At 36.3% G+C, this 16,935-nt stretch overlaps 2 protein-coding genes across 2 annotated transcripts; one reads left to right on the top strand and one right to left on the bottom strand.

The window, feature by feature from the left end:
• The first annotated feature begins 1,753 nt into the window (after positions 1–1,753).
• On the top strand, positions 1,754–9,207 carry cdk5rap3 (CDK5 regulatory subunit associated protein 3). Its single transcript, XM_058794210.1, has 14 exons — positions 1,754–1,892; positions 2,202–2,247; positions 2,389–2,520; positions 2,610–2,710; positions 2,809–2,857; positions 2,941–3,119; positions 3,191–3,327; positions 3,468–3,612; positions 3,692–3,799; positions 3,889–3,970; positions 5,298–5,386; positions 5,473–5,678; positions 6,687–6,858; positions 7,230–9,207. The coding sequence occupies exons 1-14, from the start codon at positions 1,887–1,889 to the stop codon at positions 7,293–7,295; spliced, it is 1,518 nt and encodes a 505-aa protein (XP_058650193.1). The 5' UTR covers positions 1,754–1,886; the 3' UTR covers positions 7,296–9,207.
• A 2,072-nt stretch (positions 9,208–11,279) lies between these two features.
• Positions 11,280–15,850, bottom strand: si:ch211-194k22.8 (uncharacterized). Its single transcript, XM_058794211.1, has 7 exons — positions 15,288–15,850; positions 15,067–15,162; positions 13,489–13,554; positions 13,270–13,375; positions 12,915–13,171; positions 12,037–12,223; positions 11,280–11,946 (listed from the first exon to the last, which is right to left on the bottom strand). Exons 1-7 carry the CDS (start codon positions 15,372–15,374, stop codon positions 11,780–11,782), a joined length of 966 nt encoding a protein of 321 aa, XP_058650194.1. The 5' UTR covers positions 15,375–15,850; the 3' UTR covers positions 11,280–11,779.
• Positions 15,851–16,935: the final 1,085 nt, after the last annotated feature.

Genomic DNA, 16,935 nt, shown 5'->3' with positions numbered 1-16,935 from the left:
TTTTTCAGATTGTAGGGGGTTTTAACAACAGAAGGACGCTTGCCACCTGAGCGTGTTCACAATTTCACCTCTGATGTTTAATTTTGCAAGGCCACCAGAGAGATGATGCTAACATTTGCATAATGTGGGGAAATCACAGACGGATACTAGATCCCCGGCTGAGATAGGAGCAGGTTTGAATGTCATTCAAAAAATATGAAAATAAAGCATTGCCAATGGTTCCCTTTAACTGTTACAGCCATTGTGCTTCACAAGACCATAAAAGAGCTCAACCGATTTAGGATTAAAATTCTGATTTCTGCTCTCGGCAAGGTGCTGAAATGGTCTTTGGAGTGATTAAAACTGCTCTGTTTGGAGTACAATGCAAGTTCCTTTTCAAAGGCCTCTCTCTCCTGTGCATGCTGGTTATTACGTGTAGTGTTACTGGAGTTGCCCAAGATATCCAAACTTTTAAGAAGCAGAACTACAATCCTATCTTTGATTTTAACATTGCATAATAGTGTCATACTGACCTTTATTTCAAACTTTCTGCGTTCTTTCTTTGTTGATTTTAATCTGCTCTGTCAAAAAACAGAAGAAGAAATAGATATTTCTGTCAACTGTACGATGGGAGGAGCCTCTTGTTGGAAACACCTGAGACACCTGAAGTCATATTTACAGCCAAAGTCCCTTTGGCAGATACTGTAGATAAGGTGTGCTGTGATCCGGCAAACAGAAATATCTATAAAACCACCTTGATCAAATAAAACTGAGAAAAGAGCAGGATATTTACCATAAATTTATGTCCACATAAAGTGCATGTTGAAATATTTTATAAATTATGCAAGCAGCACAATAGAAAGGAAGCGCAAATGCAATGCATATGGTGAAATAAAATGTGAAATTACTATTTCATGTTGTTATTGCCAGGCCTGCTTATAAGTATGAAAAAATGTATGTCACACTATTTTTCCAGTGGTGTCAATATAAAGGAAATCGCGCCATCTAGTGGACATACCACTTCTGCTGTTTACCCAAGATATGAGTATACCTTTTGAAAAGTGAGGAAATAATGTATCTTCTTCCTTCCTTTTTTCTTCTTCTTTTCTTTCCATTTCTTTCTTTCTTTCTTTCTTTTTTTTTTTTTTACAAAAATGACCATAATAAGAAGAAGAATTCCAAATGATCAAAAACCATTTAATAGTTTGAGTTTCTTCCGTTACATTGTGAAAGGACTTTTCTGAAAAAATAAATAAATAAATAAATAAATAAATAGTAATATGTTGAATTTGCAGCTTTTTGAACGTGATATAAATAACGTGATATAAATAACTTTTTATTACCAGATTCGTAATTATGGAAAACAGTGTGATAAAATGCAAAGTATAAAGAGATAAAGTACACGTAATAATAAATACTTATTATTTATTAATATATAAACATCTATTACATGGCTAATAATACTTATAATTAATTATTCAATTATTAATAATTGACATTTTGAACCATCTTAATTTTATGAAATAAAATTAGTTGAGTATCCACAACATCTGAAAACGTGTATTAAGATTTCCGTGCATTTGTAGATTTTTTTTTAAACAATTTACAGTGAATTTCAGATATGTTTGAGTTCACGGAAAATACACAACTGTAAGAGAAAAATCAAGGTAACTTTGCTACAAGCAATTTCTAGTGACTTTTATTTTGACGTTACAAGGAAGTGATTAACGGTTCTTCTATTCGTGTAGTCCATTGGTCTTTCAGCAGTGTCGCGTGTGCTGATTGGTCAGTTGTGTATGTACGTGTCAGTGGAGTTGTAAACTTGAGCTACATCTCATCGATTTGATTTACAAGTATGGAGTAGCCTTAGGTATTATTTTATCAAAATAACGACAACCACGGTTGCAATGGAGGTAAAACAAAACATTCTTTGGTTAAAATTAAGTGTCACCGTTTTTTTAAGTCTTGCTCTCTTTGTGTACGGAAACGTCAACATGCTTGTAGAAATTGACAAGCTATTCAAGAATATAGCCTAATTGTGCATCAATGCATACTTCTGTGTTTTTATTAATATAAAGCCTGAATTATTTACTTGGCTTACATCTTTTCATTGTCTTTCCATTAATATTATAACATCATAATAATGTGCAAAAAGTTACCGTGAGTGTTATTACAGTGTGCATACTGTAATTTACCTTTGTTATAAAAATCTGTTTTAATAGAGCATCCAGAATGTCCCAATTGACATCCAAACCAGTAAACTCTTAGGTAAGACAATTTTACAGTCATTTATGCATACACAAGTCTTAAACATATGGTTTGAGGTCCTGTAGCTTGACCTCTATACACAGTAGTTTAGATCTTGCACAAATATCTATTTAATATTTTGCTTTTGTCTCCATCATTCAGACTGGCTGGTGGACCGGAGGCACTGCACGCTGAAATGGCAAAGTGCAGTGATGACAATTAGAGAGAAAATCAATGCTGCCATTCAGGATATGCCAGAGAATGAGGAGATCAAACAACTGCTCTCTGGCTCATGTAAAAAACAAACAAACAAAAAAACATAATAATACAATCATACTTTTTTTTTGTTTGAATGTTATTACTTATATATTGTATATTTGCAGATATTCACTATTTCCATTGCTTACGAATAATTGAAATATTAAAAGGAACAGAAGCGTCCACCAAAAATATTTTTGGCAGATATTCATCACAAAGGATGAAGGTGATGATGCATCTCTCTGCTGTTTATTATTCTTTTAATGTGTAATTTATTGCTGTATGTAGTAAAATTAATATGATATATATATTTTATGTCAACAGGATTGGCAAGAAATAGTGTCCCTGTATGAAAATGACAATGTCTATTTAGGTAAATAATTATCATTTAATTATTTAAGCCATTTTTTTTTTAAGTTATGCAAACATTGTGTGTATGTGTGTTTTTATCCCCAGCTGAAGTGGCCAGTATTTTGATTCGTAGTGTAAGTTATGAAGGTCCTGCTTTGAGGAAGCAGGTGTCTAAAGCTCAGCAGCTGCAGCAGGAGTTGAGCCGAAGAGAACTGGATTGTCAGAGCGGTGCCACCGACATGAGGGAACGCTATTATGCTGCCTGTAAACAGTATGGGATACAGGTTAGACAACAAATATTTTATTTTGCATCGTTTGATGCTGATTACCGATACTGACCTATAATATTTCACAGGGGGAAAATGTGGCAAGGGAGTTACAAGCACTCGTTAAGGATCTGCCTGTAGTTTTAGAAGAAACTGGTAAAAAAGCAGCCTGTCTGGATGAAGCTATAAAATTTTACGCAGCCTTCATAAACTTTGTTAGTGACTGGTGAGTGTGACTTCATGTCGTTTCTAATGCTGCATTGATTGCCCTTTAGACACCTGTAATCATGCCTGTGATTGAACTCCAACATGATCCTTATATGAAGTTCGTCTAAATGTAGTTTTACTTTTTTTTTTTTTTTTTAGGTCTGAAGAAGTCCTGCCCACTCTAAGATTTGTCCAGAAGAAAGGAAACACAACTGTATATGAGTGGAAGACAGGAAATGTGCCCACGGTTGTAGAGAGACCTGTAATGGAGGAAGCCCCACCTGATGTTGTCTCAGAGGAGACTGTAAGTGTGATAATATGACTCAGTGAGTTGAGTTTTAAGCATCTATCTGTCATCTATCTATCATTCTTGTTTTGTGCAGATTGACTGGGGTGACCTCGGCGGTGGTGCTGGTACTGAAAAGGTGGATATTGGGATCTCTGTTGAGGGTGGTGTGGACTGGGGTATTAGTCTCGAGTCTGGCACAGAGGTAAGAGCCTTAAATATTTAGTACAAATATGAAGTCTTTGGTTATCACATTTTGAAACAGAATTAAAACACTCTACCAATTAACTTCAGGAAACCAGTGCTGGTGGTATTGACTGGGGAGACTCTGAATCTACACCTGTGGAAATTGAAATTGTGGATGTTGGCACAGACTGTAAGTGTATTGGGATTTACTGAAATTAAATGTTGATAACTGTACTTATAGGCACAATATCCAATATAAAATATCCAAAAACCATTAGAACAGTGTTATATATTTTGCTGACTTGTGTATTTACATTATCCCAAATGTTTCGAAGAATGTTTAAATCCAGAGAAATAAGCAATTTTAACTAGTGACACGGACCGTTTCCATAGTTTTGTTTTGTAGAAAACATGGAAACACCAAAGACGCTTTAATATGTTATGCGTTTTATTAGACAGGTGACGACCGCACAGAGTAACATTATAACAGAACTTTCAAATGTATCTACTATGATAAAACAGCGCTAAAATAATAATAATAATAATAATAAAAACATAAAACAGCGCTGCTTTACCTCATATAAGCGCGACCGGAAGGAGCGGAAGCGGTCGACTGTGGCATAGTAAAAGCTCCGCTGCTTTCGAGCCGTGTGTCACGCTAGTTTAGCGGCCTCATTTCGCTTCGACGTCTTTTAGCTAAACCCTGCTTCATACTACGACGTTAATAAATCTTTAATACATATGAACATGAACATGATTTCTGCCCGAGTCCCGTAGGATTGCATCGGCTGTGAGGATAAAGACGACAACCCCCTTGATTCAGTCACGGGGTCATCAAACTACGCCTTTGTTTCTTTGTTTGTTTTTAATACGCGCCCTCTAGCGGCGAAAATTACATATTGTGACTTTTACATTAAGGATTTGTTATAAATGTACACTGCTTTTAAAAAATCTGGGGTCAGTGATAATTTAATTCAGGATGCATTAAACTGATGTAAAGTGCCAATAAGACATCAGTAATGTTACAAAAGATTTTCAAATAAATGCTGCTCTTTTGAACTTTTTATTCATCAAAGAATCCTGAGAAAAAAAAAATAATGTAAAGAATTTTAAAGAATCCATGAAACAATTTTTTTTTTCAGGATTCTTTGATGAATAAAAAGTATACTATACACCACAAAAAATATATATATATTACAATAGAAACGTTTTTTTGAAGTGTTATAATACTTCACATTTTGCTGTATTTTTCTTAAAATAAATGCAGCATTGGTGATCATTAAAAAAAAATCAAATAATATCAAAAATATCACCAAGAGCTAATTATTTCAATGTGAGATCTGCAATTTGGTAAAATTGACTGAAGAATTATAGACAGGCACACATAATCGTATTAGAAACACATTTATATCCATTCTGTAAATACACATTATAATCAGCGTCCATAATGCACAACTCCAGAGTCTGCAGATTTCATCTGGGTCTGGGTATGGTGCTGAAAAATTGTACTTTTGCAGGTCCTGATGGTGTTGCCAGAGGTGAAGATGCGCTTTCTCTTCTAGAAAACTCACAGACACGTGGCCAGTTCATCAATGAGCTGAAGGAGGTACAACATCTTATTGTTACAAGTATTAGACAGAATGTTTAGTCCTCACCCATGCCAAACGCTTTTTCTGTGTTTCTGTGGGTCAGTTGGAAATGTTCCTGTGTCAGCGGCTCAGTGAGATGCGTGAAGAAGGTGACTTGGTGACCATGAGTCAGTTCCAGCTCGCTCCCTCAGTGATCCAGGCCCAGACTCCCGAGCGTGTGGAGGCCATGCTGGCAGACGTACGTGACCTGCTAAACGGGCTCACTTCAGTACGAATGCAGCACCTCTTCATGATCCAGGCGTCACCACGGTAACTACACACTCAAACCTTTCAAATGCAGAAGTGCATTTTACATGCATCATATCAGCTTATCTGAAAGGAATTGTTCACCCAAAAATGAAAATGAAAATGAAAAGATGTAGATGAGTTTCTTAATTTGAAAAGATTTGGAGAAATGTAGCATTACATCACTTGCTCACCAATGGTTCCTCTTCAGTGAATGGGTGCCGTCAGAATGAGAGTCCAAACTGCTGATAAAAACATCACAATTATCCACATCACTACTCCAGCCCACCAATAAACATCTTGTGCAGCTAAAAGCTGTGTTTGTAAGAAAGAAATCCATCATTGGGACGTTTTTAAAGGCATAGTTCACCCAAAAATGAACATTTTGTCATTACTTACCCTCATGTTGTTCCAAACCCGCAAGACCTTCATTCATCTTCGGAACACATTAAGATATTTTTGATGAAATCCGAGCGCTTTCTGACCCTGCATAGACAGCAGCGCAACTGAAATGTTCCCATGAACTACCACTTTAACTTCAAACTATTTCTTCCAGTAAAAATATGAGTCCACTATCAATAATAATTGCTTTCTCCAATGAATCAGTAGAGAAATATGCACAGATCAAGTGTTGATCAATCATTATTATGGCTTAATTAATTAATTAATTGAGGATTAATTGATGGACTGGAGTTTTGTGGATTATTGTGATGTTTTTATCAGCTGTTTGGACTCTCATTCTGACGGCACCCATTCACTGCAGAGGATCCATTGGTGAACAAGTGATGTAATGCTAAATTTCTCCAAACCTGTTTCGATGACAAAGCAAACTCATCCAAATCTTAGATGGCCTGAGCATGATTACGTTTTCAGCAAATTTTCATTTAATGAACTATTCCTTGAAGCCATTAGTCACATAACAAAAACAAACAAACAAAAAAACACTAAACGGTTATCTATAGTTTTAATGTTGATGTAGCTGAGATCTTGTTGTCAGATAATGATCTGGTGTTGTGTTTGTTTGTGTTTCAGCTACGTGGAGCGTGTTTCAGAGTTACTGCGTCAGAAACTCAAGCAGGCTGATATCTTGGTGTTAAAGCGTGGCACGCTGGCTGAAAAACGACAAGAGGCTCTGGAAGAACAGGCCAAGCTAGAGCCCCGCATTGATCTGCTGGCTGCTCGCACCAAGGAACTCCAGAAACTGGTACAGGAACCTGTTATAATGTGTTTATGGATTTGTTTCAGTACAGGTTTATCATAGTACATTTTTCCTATGACAGCAGTATATGGTATAGTCCTGATACTTTCTCACTAAATTTACTTTCCTCTCTCTGCAAAAGTGAAACTGGCACCCTAGCAAACCTTCAAGTTCCTGTTCACACTCTTCCCCTCTTTGCAAAAGGAGCCGATACTTGGCAGTGTTAAATATAAAAAGAAATGAGGCTAATAGAGCAAAAAAGCTAATGTAGTTAAATGTCATGGTGGACATAACTTTTATTGAGAACTAAATCTTGGACTGGCTGAGAATATGAAAAAAGCTTCCTCTTTATCTATCTGTCTCTCTCTCTCACACAGATTGAAGCTGACATCTCCAAAAGATACAACAACCGGCCCGTCAACCTCATGGGAGTTCATGTGTGACCAAGAAGAGTATTTACATGCTGCACAGATGTATCATTTCATAAATATATTTTTCCCATTTAAATTGGGAAGGTAATTGTTTTGTGGTGATTCCTTTTGGAGGAATAAAATTGTTGCAATCACAGTGCTTTGAATATTCAAAGAAGGCTGTAAATAACTTGCGCTTACACAGCTGGCCTCATTAGTCTGAAGTGCTGAATTCAGTAAATGAACCGTTTTAAGAGGCCAACATTTAAATATACAATTGCTAACCTTAATTTCTGTGAAGAAAAACATGTGGCACTTTCCATGGATAGGCTATCAAAACTCTAAAAGAACGGTCAGAAAAATTTACATTTTTGCAAACAACGTACAATAAAGTAATAAACTTTTTTTTTTTTTTAATTAATGAAATATTTAATTGCTGAATTATCAATGTTTTAAAAACTACATACTAGCAGAGTTGATTTTACCTGAATCGGCAGGGGTGACTTTTTAAGAGTTTGAAACAAAATGTTTTGTAGATACCAATTAACATATGCATACATATTTTCACATCTGCATACAGTATGTGTACATATATATACAGTCATGGCCAAAAATATCAGCATCCTTGGTAAATATGATCAAAGAAGGCTGTGAAAATTAATCTGCATTGTTAATCCTTTTGATCTTTTATTAAAAAAATTCACAAAAATCTAACCTTTCATTGGATAATAAGAATTTAAAATGGGGGAAAATATCATTATGAAATAAATGTTTTTCTCTAATACACATTGGACACAATTAACGGTACCCTTTTATTCAATACTTTTTGAAACCTCCATTTGCCAGTTTAACAGCTCTAAATTTTCTCCTATAATGCCTGATGAGGTTAGAGAGACTGGAATGGCCAGCAGAAGCTTGGTTTTGTGCTCAGTGACCCATTTTTGTGTTGTTTTTGAGGTTTGTGTTTGGATTATTGTACGGTTGGAAGATCCAAACATGGCCCATTATAAGATTTCTAACAGAGTCAGTCACTTTTTGATTTTTTTATCTGTTGGTATTTGATAGAATCCATGTTGCCATGTGTGTAAACAAGATATCTAGGACCTCCAGCAGAAATATAGGCCCACAACATCAAAAATACAGCAGTATATTTCATTGTACACATGGGGTACTTTTTATCCCTGTGTTCACCAAACCCATCTTGAGTGTTTGCTGCTAAAAAACTCTTTTTTTTTTGTTTTATCTGACCATAGAAGCCAATCCCATTTGAAGTTCCAGTCGTGTCTGATAACTGAATATGCTGGAGTTTGTTTTTGGATAAGCTAAGAGAATTTTTCTTGAAACCCTCGCAAACAATGTGGTGATGTAGGTGCTGTTTGACAATTTTTTTTAAGGTTGTCTGACCCCGAGACTCAACTATTTTCTGCAATTCTCCAGCTGTGGTCCTTGGTGAGTCTTTAGCCACTCATACTCTCCTTCTCACCGTGCATTAGGACGATATAGACACACGTCCTCTTCCAGGCAGTTTCGTAACATTTTATGTTGATTGGAAATTCTTAATTGTTGCCCTGATGGTGGAAATGGGAATTTTCACTGCTCTAGCTCTTTTCTTAAAGCCACTTCACTAATTTGTGAAGCTCAATTATCTTTTGCTGCACATCAGAAATATATTCTTTGGTTCTTCTCATTGTGATGGATGATAAAGGGAATTTGGCCTTTGTTTTCCCTCCTATATATATTTCTGTGAAACAGGAAGCCATGGCTGGATAATTTCATGTTTATAATCACCCTGGAGTGCTTAAAATTGTGAATATGAATGGGAATGTACTTCAGAGATATTTTACTCGTAAGAATTTCTAGGGGTGCCAGTAATTGTGTCCAACATGTATTTGAGAAAAATATTTATTTCATAATGATATTTCCCCCCATTTTAAAATCTTATTATCCAATGAAAGGTTAGATTTTTGTAATTTTTTTTTAAATAAAAGATTAAAAGGATTAACAATGCAGATTGATTTTCACAGCCTCCTCTGATCACATTTACCAAGGGTGCCGATATTTTTGGCCATGACTGTATATACATACACTAACTAGGGTTACTAGTTTTAAGGCCGAGTTTGATAAAAGCACTCAAAAAGTGCAAAATTAATGCAGTATAACAGCTTTGCATGCAATTGTGTGGCACAGCTAAATATTAGATTTTTTAATTTAAAAATATTTTACTACAATAAAATAAATGTTATATCAACAGATCATCATGATTTTAGTTGAATCAGAATATAAGGTCAAACGTCTGAGGTGGAATATGCCCAAAATACAATTTTAAGAGGGAGATAAAAAGTTGATGCATTTTACTCTTATTTGTGGTGTTTGCTTTTTTTAAAAAAACCAAAAAGAAAAAAAAAACCATAACTGTTGTAATGGTTTTAAAATGTGCGGGGTCGTTAAGATTTGTAAGAATGTAATTTTTTTCAGCAAGGAGACATTAAACTGATCAAAAGTGTCAGTAAAGACTTAACATTGTCAAAAACTCCAGAAAAAATATTATGGTTTCCACAAAAGTATTAAGCAGCACAACTTTTTAACATTGATAATCAGAAGAAATCTGTAGCACCAAATTTGCATATTAGAATGCTTTATGAAAGATCATGTGACACTGAAGACTGGAATAACTTCAGTGCTTTGCATCACATGAATAAATCCATTTTAAAACATGAAATAATGTAATGTAGTAATTAAATAATAATATTTTACAATATTGTTTTTACTATATTTTGGATCAAATAAATGCAGCCTCAGTAAGTATAAGAGATTTCTTTAAAAACATTTAAACAATCTTACCAACCCCAAACTTTTGAAAATTAGAGAACATACTGTACCTAGAATGTTTTCCTTGTATAGTCCACCTAAAGATGAATTCCATTACTGTGTTCTACAGTATAGTAAACTTATATTGAAATATAATGACTTTACAACAGCATATGATTATCATTGGAATTGCACCTTAACTCATCTAAAAAGACTCTAGCCATACATCTCCCCTGATGTTTTATCACTGTGTTGTCTCTGTTTTGCCCTGGGGCAGCTGGTTTAATCACATGGCAGAAACACATTATGCTCACAAGATTGAGGATCTAATGGACATCATCTTTGCACACCCCCTACATCGAAGGCATAGAACAGTGAAGCATTACAGCTCAATTTCAGACCCAAGTTTTATACCACATTGGTATTGTAGACTTTGTGTCGTCAATCATGGCGACATTTAACCAAGATTTTAACCAAGATATTATCCGTGCCGCATTCTCACTTCATTGGTTTGCAAAATGCACGCGCATCCATTCTTTCTTTTGTCTGTCTCTGCCTATCCCCCCACTGTCTCTGATGAAGCTATGATAAGTAGAGGGTTGCGCTCGGCCCAATCATCGCCTGTGCCATCAATCAGGCCAGACAGGCCCCTGTTTACTGACACAGAAGCTTAAAAGAGCAGCCATTACAAAACACTTTGTTTTCCGCCCAGTCGACAAGAGCGGAAAAACAAGACAAAGGTCTGAGCATTTATTAAATATTCCACCGAAACATCATAATGATGATCAAACGAAGACTAAAATTGCAACTGGGTGACAGACCTAATCTCTTTTTGGGCCCTAAAAGCTTTTTGCCTTTCATTTGTTTGTCAAAAATCCCCCTCATCCCTGCAGCGGGCAGATGCTCAGAGGCGATGGCCAGGGTAAGACCCAGACTGCTGTGGCCCAGAAGACTGAGGTTGCCAAGACAACTGGCCCAGCACCCCTGCTGTTGTCACTCTGCCTGTGTCGCTCAGTCATTGATTCTCTCCATCTCACCAGCTCTCCACATGCAGCTTGCATTGTTCTCAATGGCCCTCATTGAGAAGGCATTGTACACGATAATACACCTACCAACTCTCCCACGTCCATTTCATCGTGTCACACATTAACAACCAAAAACCTAAACATTTTTTTTTTAAATTGAAAAGCTAATACTAATAAGCACACCTACGTTTTCAGCATTTAATAACAAAAAACTACATACATAAAGCTGTTGTCATGTAGACCAAATAACATCATCAAATAAGAAATACATTGAAAATACAATGTAAATAATGGTCACACCCTATTACGCTCCGCGCACAATGGTACGTCCTGAAATCCTACATCTGTTAAATACAAAGTATTAAAAAAACAGACGTTCACAGAGACACATCATTAATATCTAAACATCTCGATATCTAAGCGTCGACTGTGCTCAATGCAGCCAGAGGCTTTCGTGAATGCAACATTTGGACTTATCTGGAATCGCTAATTTGCATTTTCACATCAGAAACGCCACAACCGTCAACCGCCGAACGACTGCTGCAAGAGATCATTGTGACTTTCTTTGAAGACTATTGTCAATGCACATCAATTTCACTTGAGTCCAGGACTTTAATTGTAATTAACACCAAATAAGGCTAATTTAATGGAGAACACGCAATTAATATCCACTAACCGTACGTTTCAATTCTGGTCGATCATATCTAACGGTACATTGAAACCTCTAGACTCATATTGGCCTGTGAGTGACGGTTTCTTCCTCAGCCTCTTGGCTTCGTTTTGCAGTTTCTGTCGGATGTAGCCCTTGATCTCTGCGTCAGTCTTGCCAGGGAAGAAATACTGAACGGTTTCTGTACAGGAATATTTCCGGAAATTAGGTGTAATAGATTCAAATTAGTGTAAATTTTGACAATCTTCAAAATGACAGAATACCATCTTACTCAGGATTGCCTGGACCTCTTCGGTGGGGAGAGCAGGCTTTGGTTGGCCTCTCTTGTTGTACACGACTCCAGATATAGAGTGGGAAGCCAGGCATTCTCTCTCGTAGAGTCCACGGAGCAGGTCGTTGGTCAGTTTTTGGGCAGTGGTGCCTGTGTTACACCTCTCCAAAAGTTCAGGAGTGATAAACTGATAGAAAAAAAAAAAAAATTAAATACACAAAACAATTACTGATGCTATCTATTTGAACTTGTGAAATATATATAGCTTGATAAGACTTGACAAGTTCTTCTTTCATGTATAACTGAAGTGGCCGATATGACAAAAACATGTAGCAATGTTTTCAGGTGGGATCACAATCCACAATCTTATGGCAGTTCTTTTGGATACTGGTTTATAAGACGAATTTTTGCAAGTTACTGAGCAGTACAGCCAACTGCCTAATTGCCCTATTAGAAAATATATCACTACAAGGTAACAACAGAGAAAAGAATAAAGATAGACCATTTATATATTGAAAAAGCACAAGATAAAATGGCAAAAACAAAAAAAAACCTGTACACTGAAAAAAAAAATTGCGTAGGATTACTTTTAAACACAAAAATTGCAAGTACATTTGACAAATAATTACAAATATACAACAAGCAGCACACTGAATGAAACCATTTTTTTTTTTTAGGTAAAAATACTTGTAAAACAAACTTCAATATGTTTTGATGACAACTTCGGAAAAAATCATTTTGACAGTATAATACAAAGACTTGAATATGACAAAGAGAAGTCATATTGAAAATACGGAGTGCTACAATATTAGGATGAAAAGATGATTATTTGTTGTGCAACCTCTGACAATCATGTCTAACTAACTCTTATAGACTACCTCTGTGAAGAGCCCATCCCTCTGAGCATTCTGAGTGGCCTCATGAGGTTTCTGTGGTCCTGGACCCTGATTCAGCCATTGCCCATTCACAATGGCTGGAGGAGAACGCACATCTGGTATCACAGCATCTGCCTCGGCAGGTGCCTGCGCCGTGCCTTGAGAATCTGGGGTCCCGAGAGATGTCCCATTGTTCCCATTTGACCACATCTGGGTCTTCTCGATCAGCATTTCCAGGTTTCTTGCTAGCTTTCCACATGCTGTAGTAAGTACATCAAATGTGAAGATTTGATTTATGCAATTCAATAAATCAAAACCTATGTCTCTATGACACCTAACAGAATCAAACAATATTGACCTGTAAGGCACCTAAGTTGTTCCTTCAAGTCCTCCATTTCCCTCTGCATGCATAAGACCATGGCAATAAGCTCCTTCTTCGAATAGGACTGTAAATAATGAGCCTCCTGCCATCATAAAAGTACACAAGCTCAGGTCTAGAATCAAATGTCTCGCAAGCAAACAAGTATGTCAACAAGCAAATGTCTCGAATGCTGAACACAAGTGACTCACAACCTACCTCAGACTCAGAAGCAGGAGGACTGTCAGTGTAGAGGTCTGCGGAAGAACAATCCAGCTCATTAACCTGTTATGACAAGAAAGAGTCCTAATATTTTCTATTTACTCAGTCAGTTGTCATTGATGAGTGTACAATAGTTCATTTCAGCCGTCAAATCTGATCACATTTTCTTTTGGGGATTGAGGTTTCTCTCACACTTCCTCTCATATGCTGTTTCAGAACAGCTGTCATTTTGTGTGTTGCTTGTTTGATAAATAAAGAAGTATTACTTATAAACTTCCATTTATCTTGATTACTGACTGTTTGAATACACCTGTTAACTACGTTTTCGTTGAATAAACTATTTTCTATGAGAAACTGTTTATATAATTTGATTTAAAAAAAAGTATTACTTATCTTTGTTGGTGTTCAAAACTAAGACAGGATGTGATGCAGAGAACTGTGAGTGTCCTGGCCAGAAAACATCTGTTGTTTTTCCAAAAGTTATTATGCTCTTCATATATATTTTCTCTCTATATGATGTAATGTTTATTCTAATTGAATGGTTATTACACTGCATGCTGTTTTTGTTTATTAAAGAAGTATATAAGCTGATGCTTGGACAATAAACTTTGAAGAAGCTTGAATTTGCATTGGTGGTTATTCCTCATTCCTTGAATGAAATGACTGAGTATTCAACAAAAATTATAAACTAACGGGCTAATAAACTGTAATATTATTGAGTATATCCACAGCCGTGCTCTTATTTACAACAACAGTAGCTTTAATACTGCTTACATATGCATTGACAAGGTTGATAGCTTGTTTACCATGATAAGAAGCTTCCACTGAAATATCAGTCAATGCAATTGTGGTGAACTACTTGTTGAAAAAAAACGGTTCAGCTGACCTCCAAGCTTGACTAGGTCCTCAAACCCATCTAAAACCACTGAAGAGACCAGCACAGGAGAATAGAAGACCAGCAAAACATCTTAAGCTGGTTCAAGATGTTTTGTCAGCAAAGGTAGCCACTACTGTCATGCAAAAGCAAAGCTACTGAATGCTTTTTAAACTCTTTAAATGAGAACCCATATTGTGACCTTGCACACAATACTGGTGTTTTCCATGGGGGGAGTACCATGGTAATTTTTATAAGGGTACCAAAAAAATCACTTGAAAAGAAGAGATTGTTTCAAACTTTCTAAAGTTTAGAATTTCAAAACTTTTAACCCACTGGCGAGCTTGTACTTGAGTACAGGGCTTTAGTTGTGCGAGCGCCTGATGAGGTTTCGATCAAATGGTGTATTGTACCATGCTTTACCCCATTGTTCTCCATTAGCGGCCAGGCATGGCCGCCTGCCCTGCCTCACACCACTGCTGCAGGATAGGAAAGCATTCAATCTACTGCTATACGGTGCGAAAAGTGCGGTAGTAAACCAACAACAGTAAATTATGGGTGAGATTGTTGCGTAAAATGCTGCTAACAACCGACGTGGAACAACTGTGAGAATCAAAACAGAAAGGTTTTGCTGTCTGTCTTCTCTGTCAAAATGCATCCAAAACATCGATTAAACACCGATAATGAGAAAAAGCCCAAACCTTGATATCTAACTTCTGAAGCCCGGCGTCGGATGAGCTATTTTCTTCTGCTTTCTCTTTGGAGGAATACATTTTTCTTCGTTTCTGTGCACCATTCTGTTGGACAGTGGGGTTGACATGATACTAATTATTCTTTTGGGATCAAACATTTGCCATTAACAGTTACAAACAAACAATGAGACATTAAACACTCATAAACACGTTTCCATCGATCATCTTACGCTGAAGCAGTCCGGTTTTTGTTCCTCTTCCTCATCCTCTTCATTTTCGTAGTCAAGAATTCGCTGCGCTTTTGTTTTCCTTCTCATTTCTCTCCCATTATTTTATTTGCGAGCGAGAAAAAAGGCTCCACTCTGCATAATGCAGTTACGCTGTATTGGACTAAAATAACACTATTCCTCTTTCTAAGATTTGGACGCTGTAGATCTACTACAGATACCGACAACTATGTTCCTTGCGATTATTCTACTTCAGCTCAAATACTTGAGTGAATCTATGAAAGGACAGTACTTTACCGAGAAATGACAGGGAACACATTTGAGGCTAACGCACCGTAGCGTAACGTGGCACGAGCTTGAGTCCCGTCTAGATTCAATCTAACGGCAGATCCTCACAACAGGAAATCCTTTGCAAAATTTTTACCATGGTAACCCTAGTTTCCGCCAAAATACCCTAGTTACTGCTGTAAAACCGTAATAAATCATTACAAATTCTCTTTTAAACAGTTAAAGAAGGTTTCAGAATCTTAATTTATTTTATTGATGGCACTGTCACCAAATACCAAGTTACCTCAGTTTTATTGTAGTAACAGTAATTATGGTATGTCGGCGGAAACTATGGTTACCACGGTAAATATTTATAAGGGGCGCTCTTTTAACTCATGTTTCCCCTCGATATGTAGCATATTGTATAGGCACTCATAAACAATGGGACATTTCCAAAGACACTCTTATTTACACGTCGTTTACAGAGTATTTAGCCTGACAATTGAGAAAGTTAGATTCGTCATGCAGTTTTAAGAAAGATTTCCCGATGCGTGAAGAAAATAATTAACTTGAGTCTTATTTTGCGATTATAATACGTCTTTGGTGTGAGGAAGATCAGTTAATATTAATGTCAAACTGTTTGCAAAACAGATAAACGCCTTAAGTTTAAAAATGTACCACAGTTTCCCCTAAAATACCATAGTTACCACTTTAAAAAATATGGTAAATTATTAGTCACAACTTTCATTATGATCAAATAAAAAATATTTTGTACTGTATATGATATCCTGTATTATGATGTCTTCATTTCAAGAGAGAAAAAATTCTGTTCCTGAGCACTGATTTGTTTAAAGTGACAATTTCAGTTTAGGTCAATTAGCCTACAGCTTTCTGCTTTTGTAATTACTGGAAACCGATACACAAGGATGTTTCTTAAAATTAGTTTTTAAAGTCTTGAAGAGCCTTAAGTAAATGTGAATACATCGATTGAAAGGGGGAAGGAAGAAACAATACCACTATTTAGGTTAAATGCAGTCACACAGACCAATTTCCAAGTATCAAATGTGTTTTCTAGAATAAACACATTCTCTGAAATGTTTCCTGACTGATCCAGTGATAACCATAAATTGGAGCTTGACATCTTGAATGGCAATAGATGTTTACTGCCTCCAAATGACATTTCCATTTCCAAGATTTTTTCCTCAGTAATCAATTGTTATGCTTTCATATTTTCTTCAGTAACTCCTGACTTATGCAGCATAGCAGCATTTTATGAACAACAGTTTGTTTTTGTTATAAGGCAATGAACTATTGTCTGTTTAAGAGTTCAAACATACTTGAGCATTTAATGTGGCCTCAAAAGAAACTGCAGTGCAACCAAATG

The sequence above is a fragment of the Onychostoma macrolepis genome, chromosome 12 (genome assembly GCF_012432095.1).
Source record: "Onychostoma macrolepis isolate SWU-2019 chromosome 12, ASM1243209v1, whole genome shotgun sequence".
NCBI classification, from domain to species: Eukaryota; Metazoa; Chordata; class Actinopteri; order Cypriniformes; family Cyprinidae; genus Onychostoma; species Onychostoma macrolepis.
The sequence above is the reverse complement of the archived record's forward strand: the minus strand, read 5'-3'. Positions and strand labels throughout refer to the sequence as shown.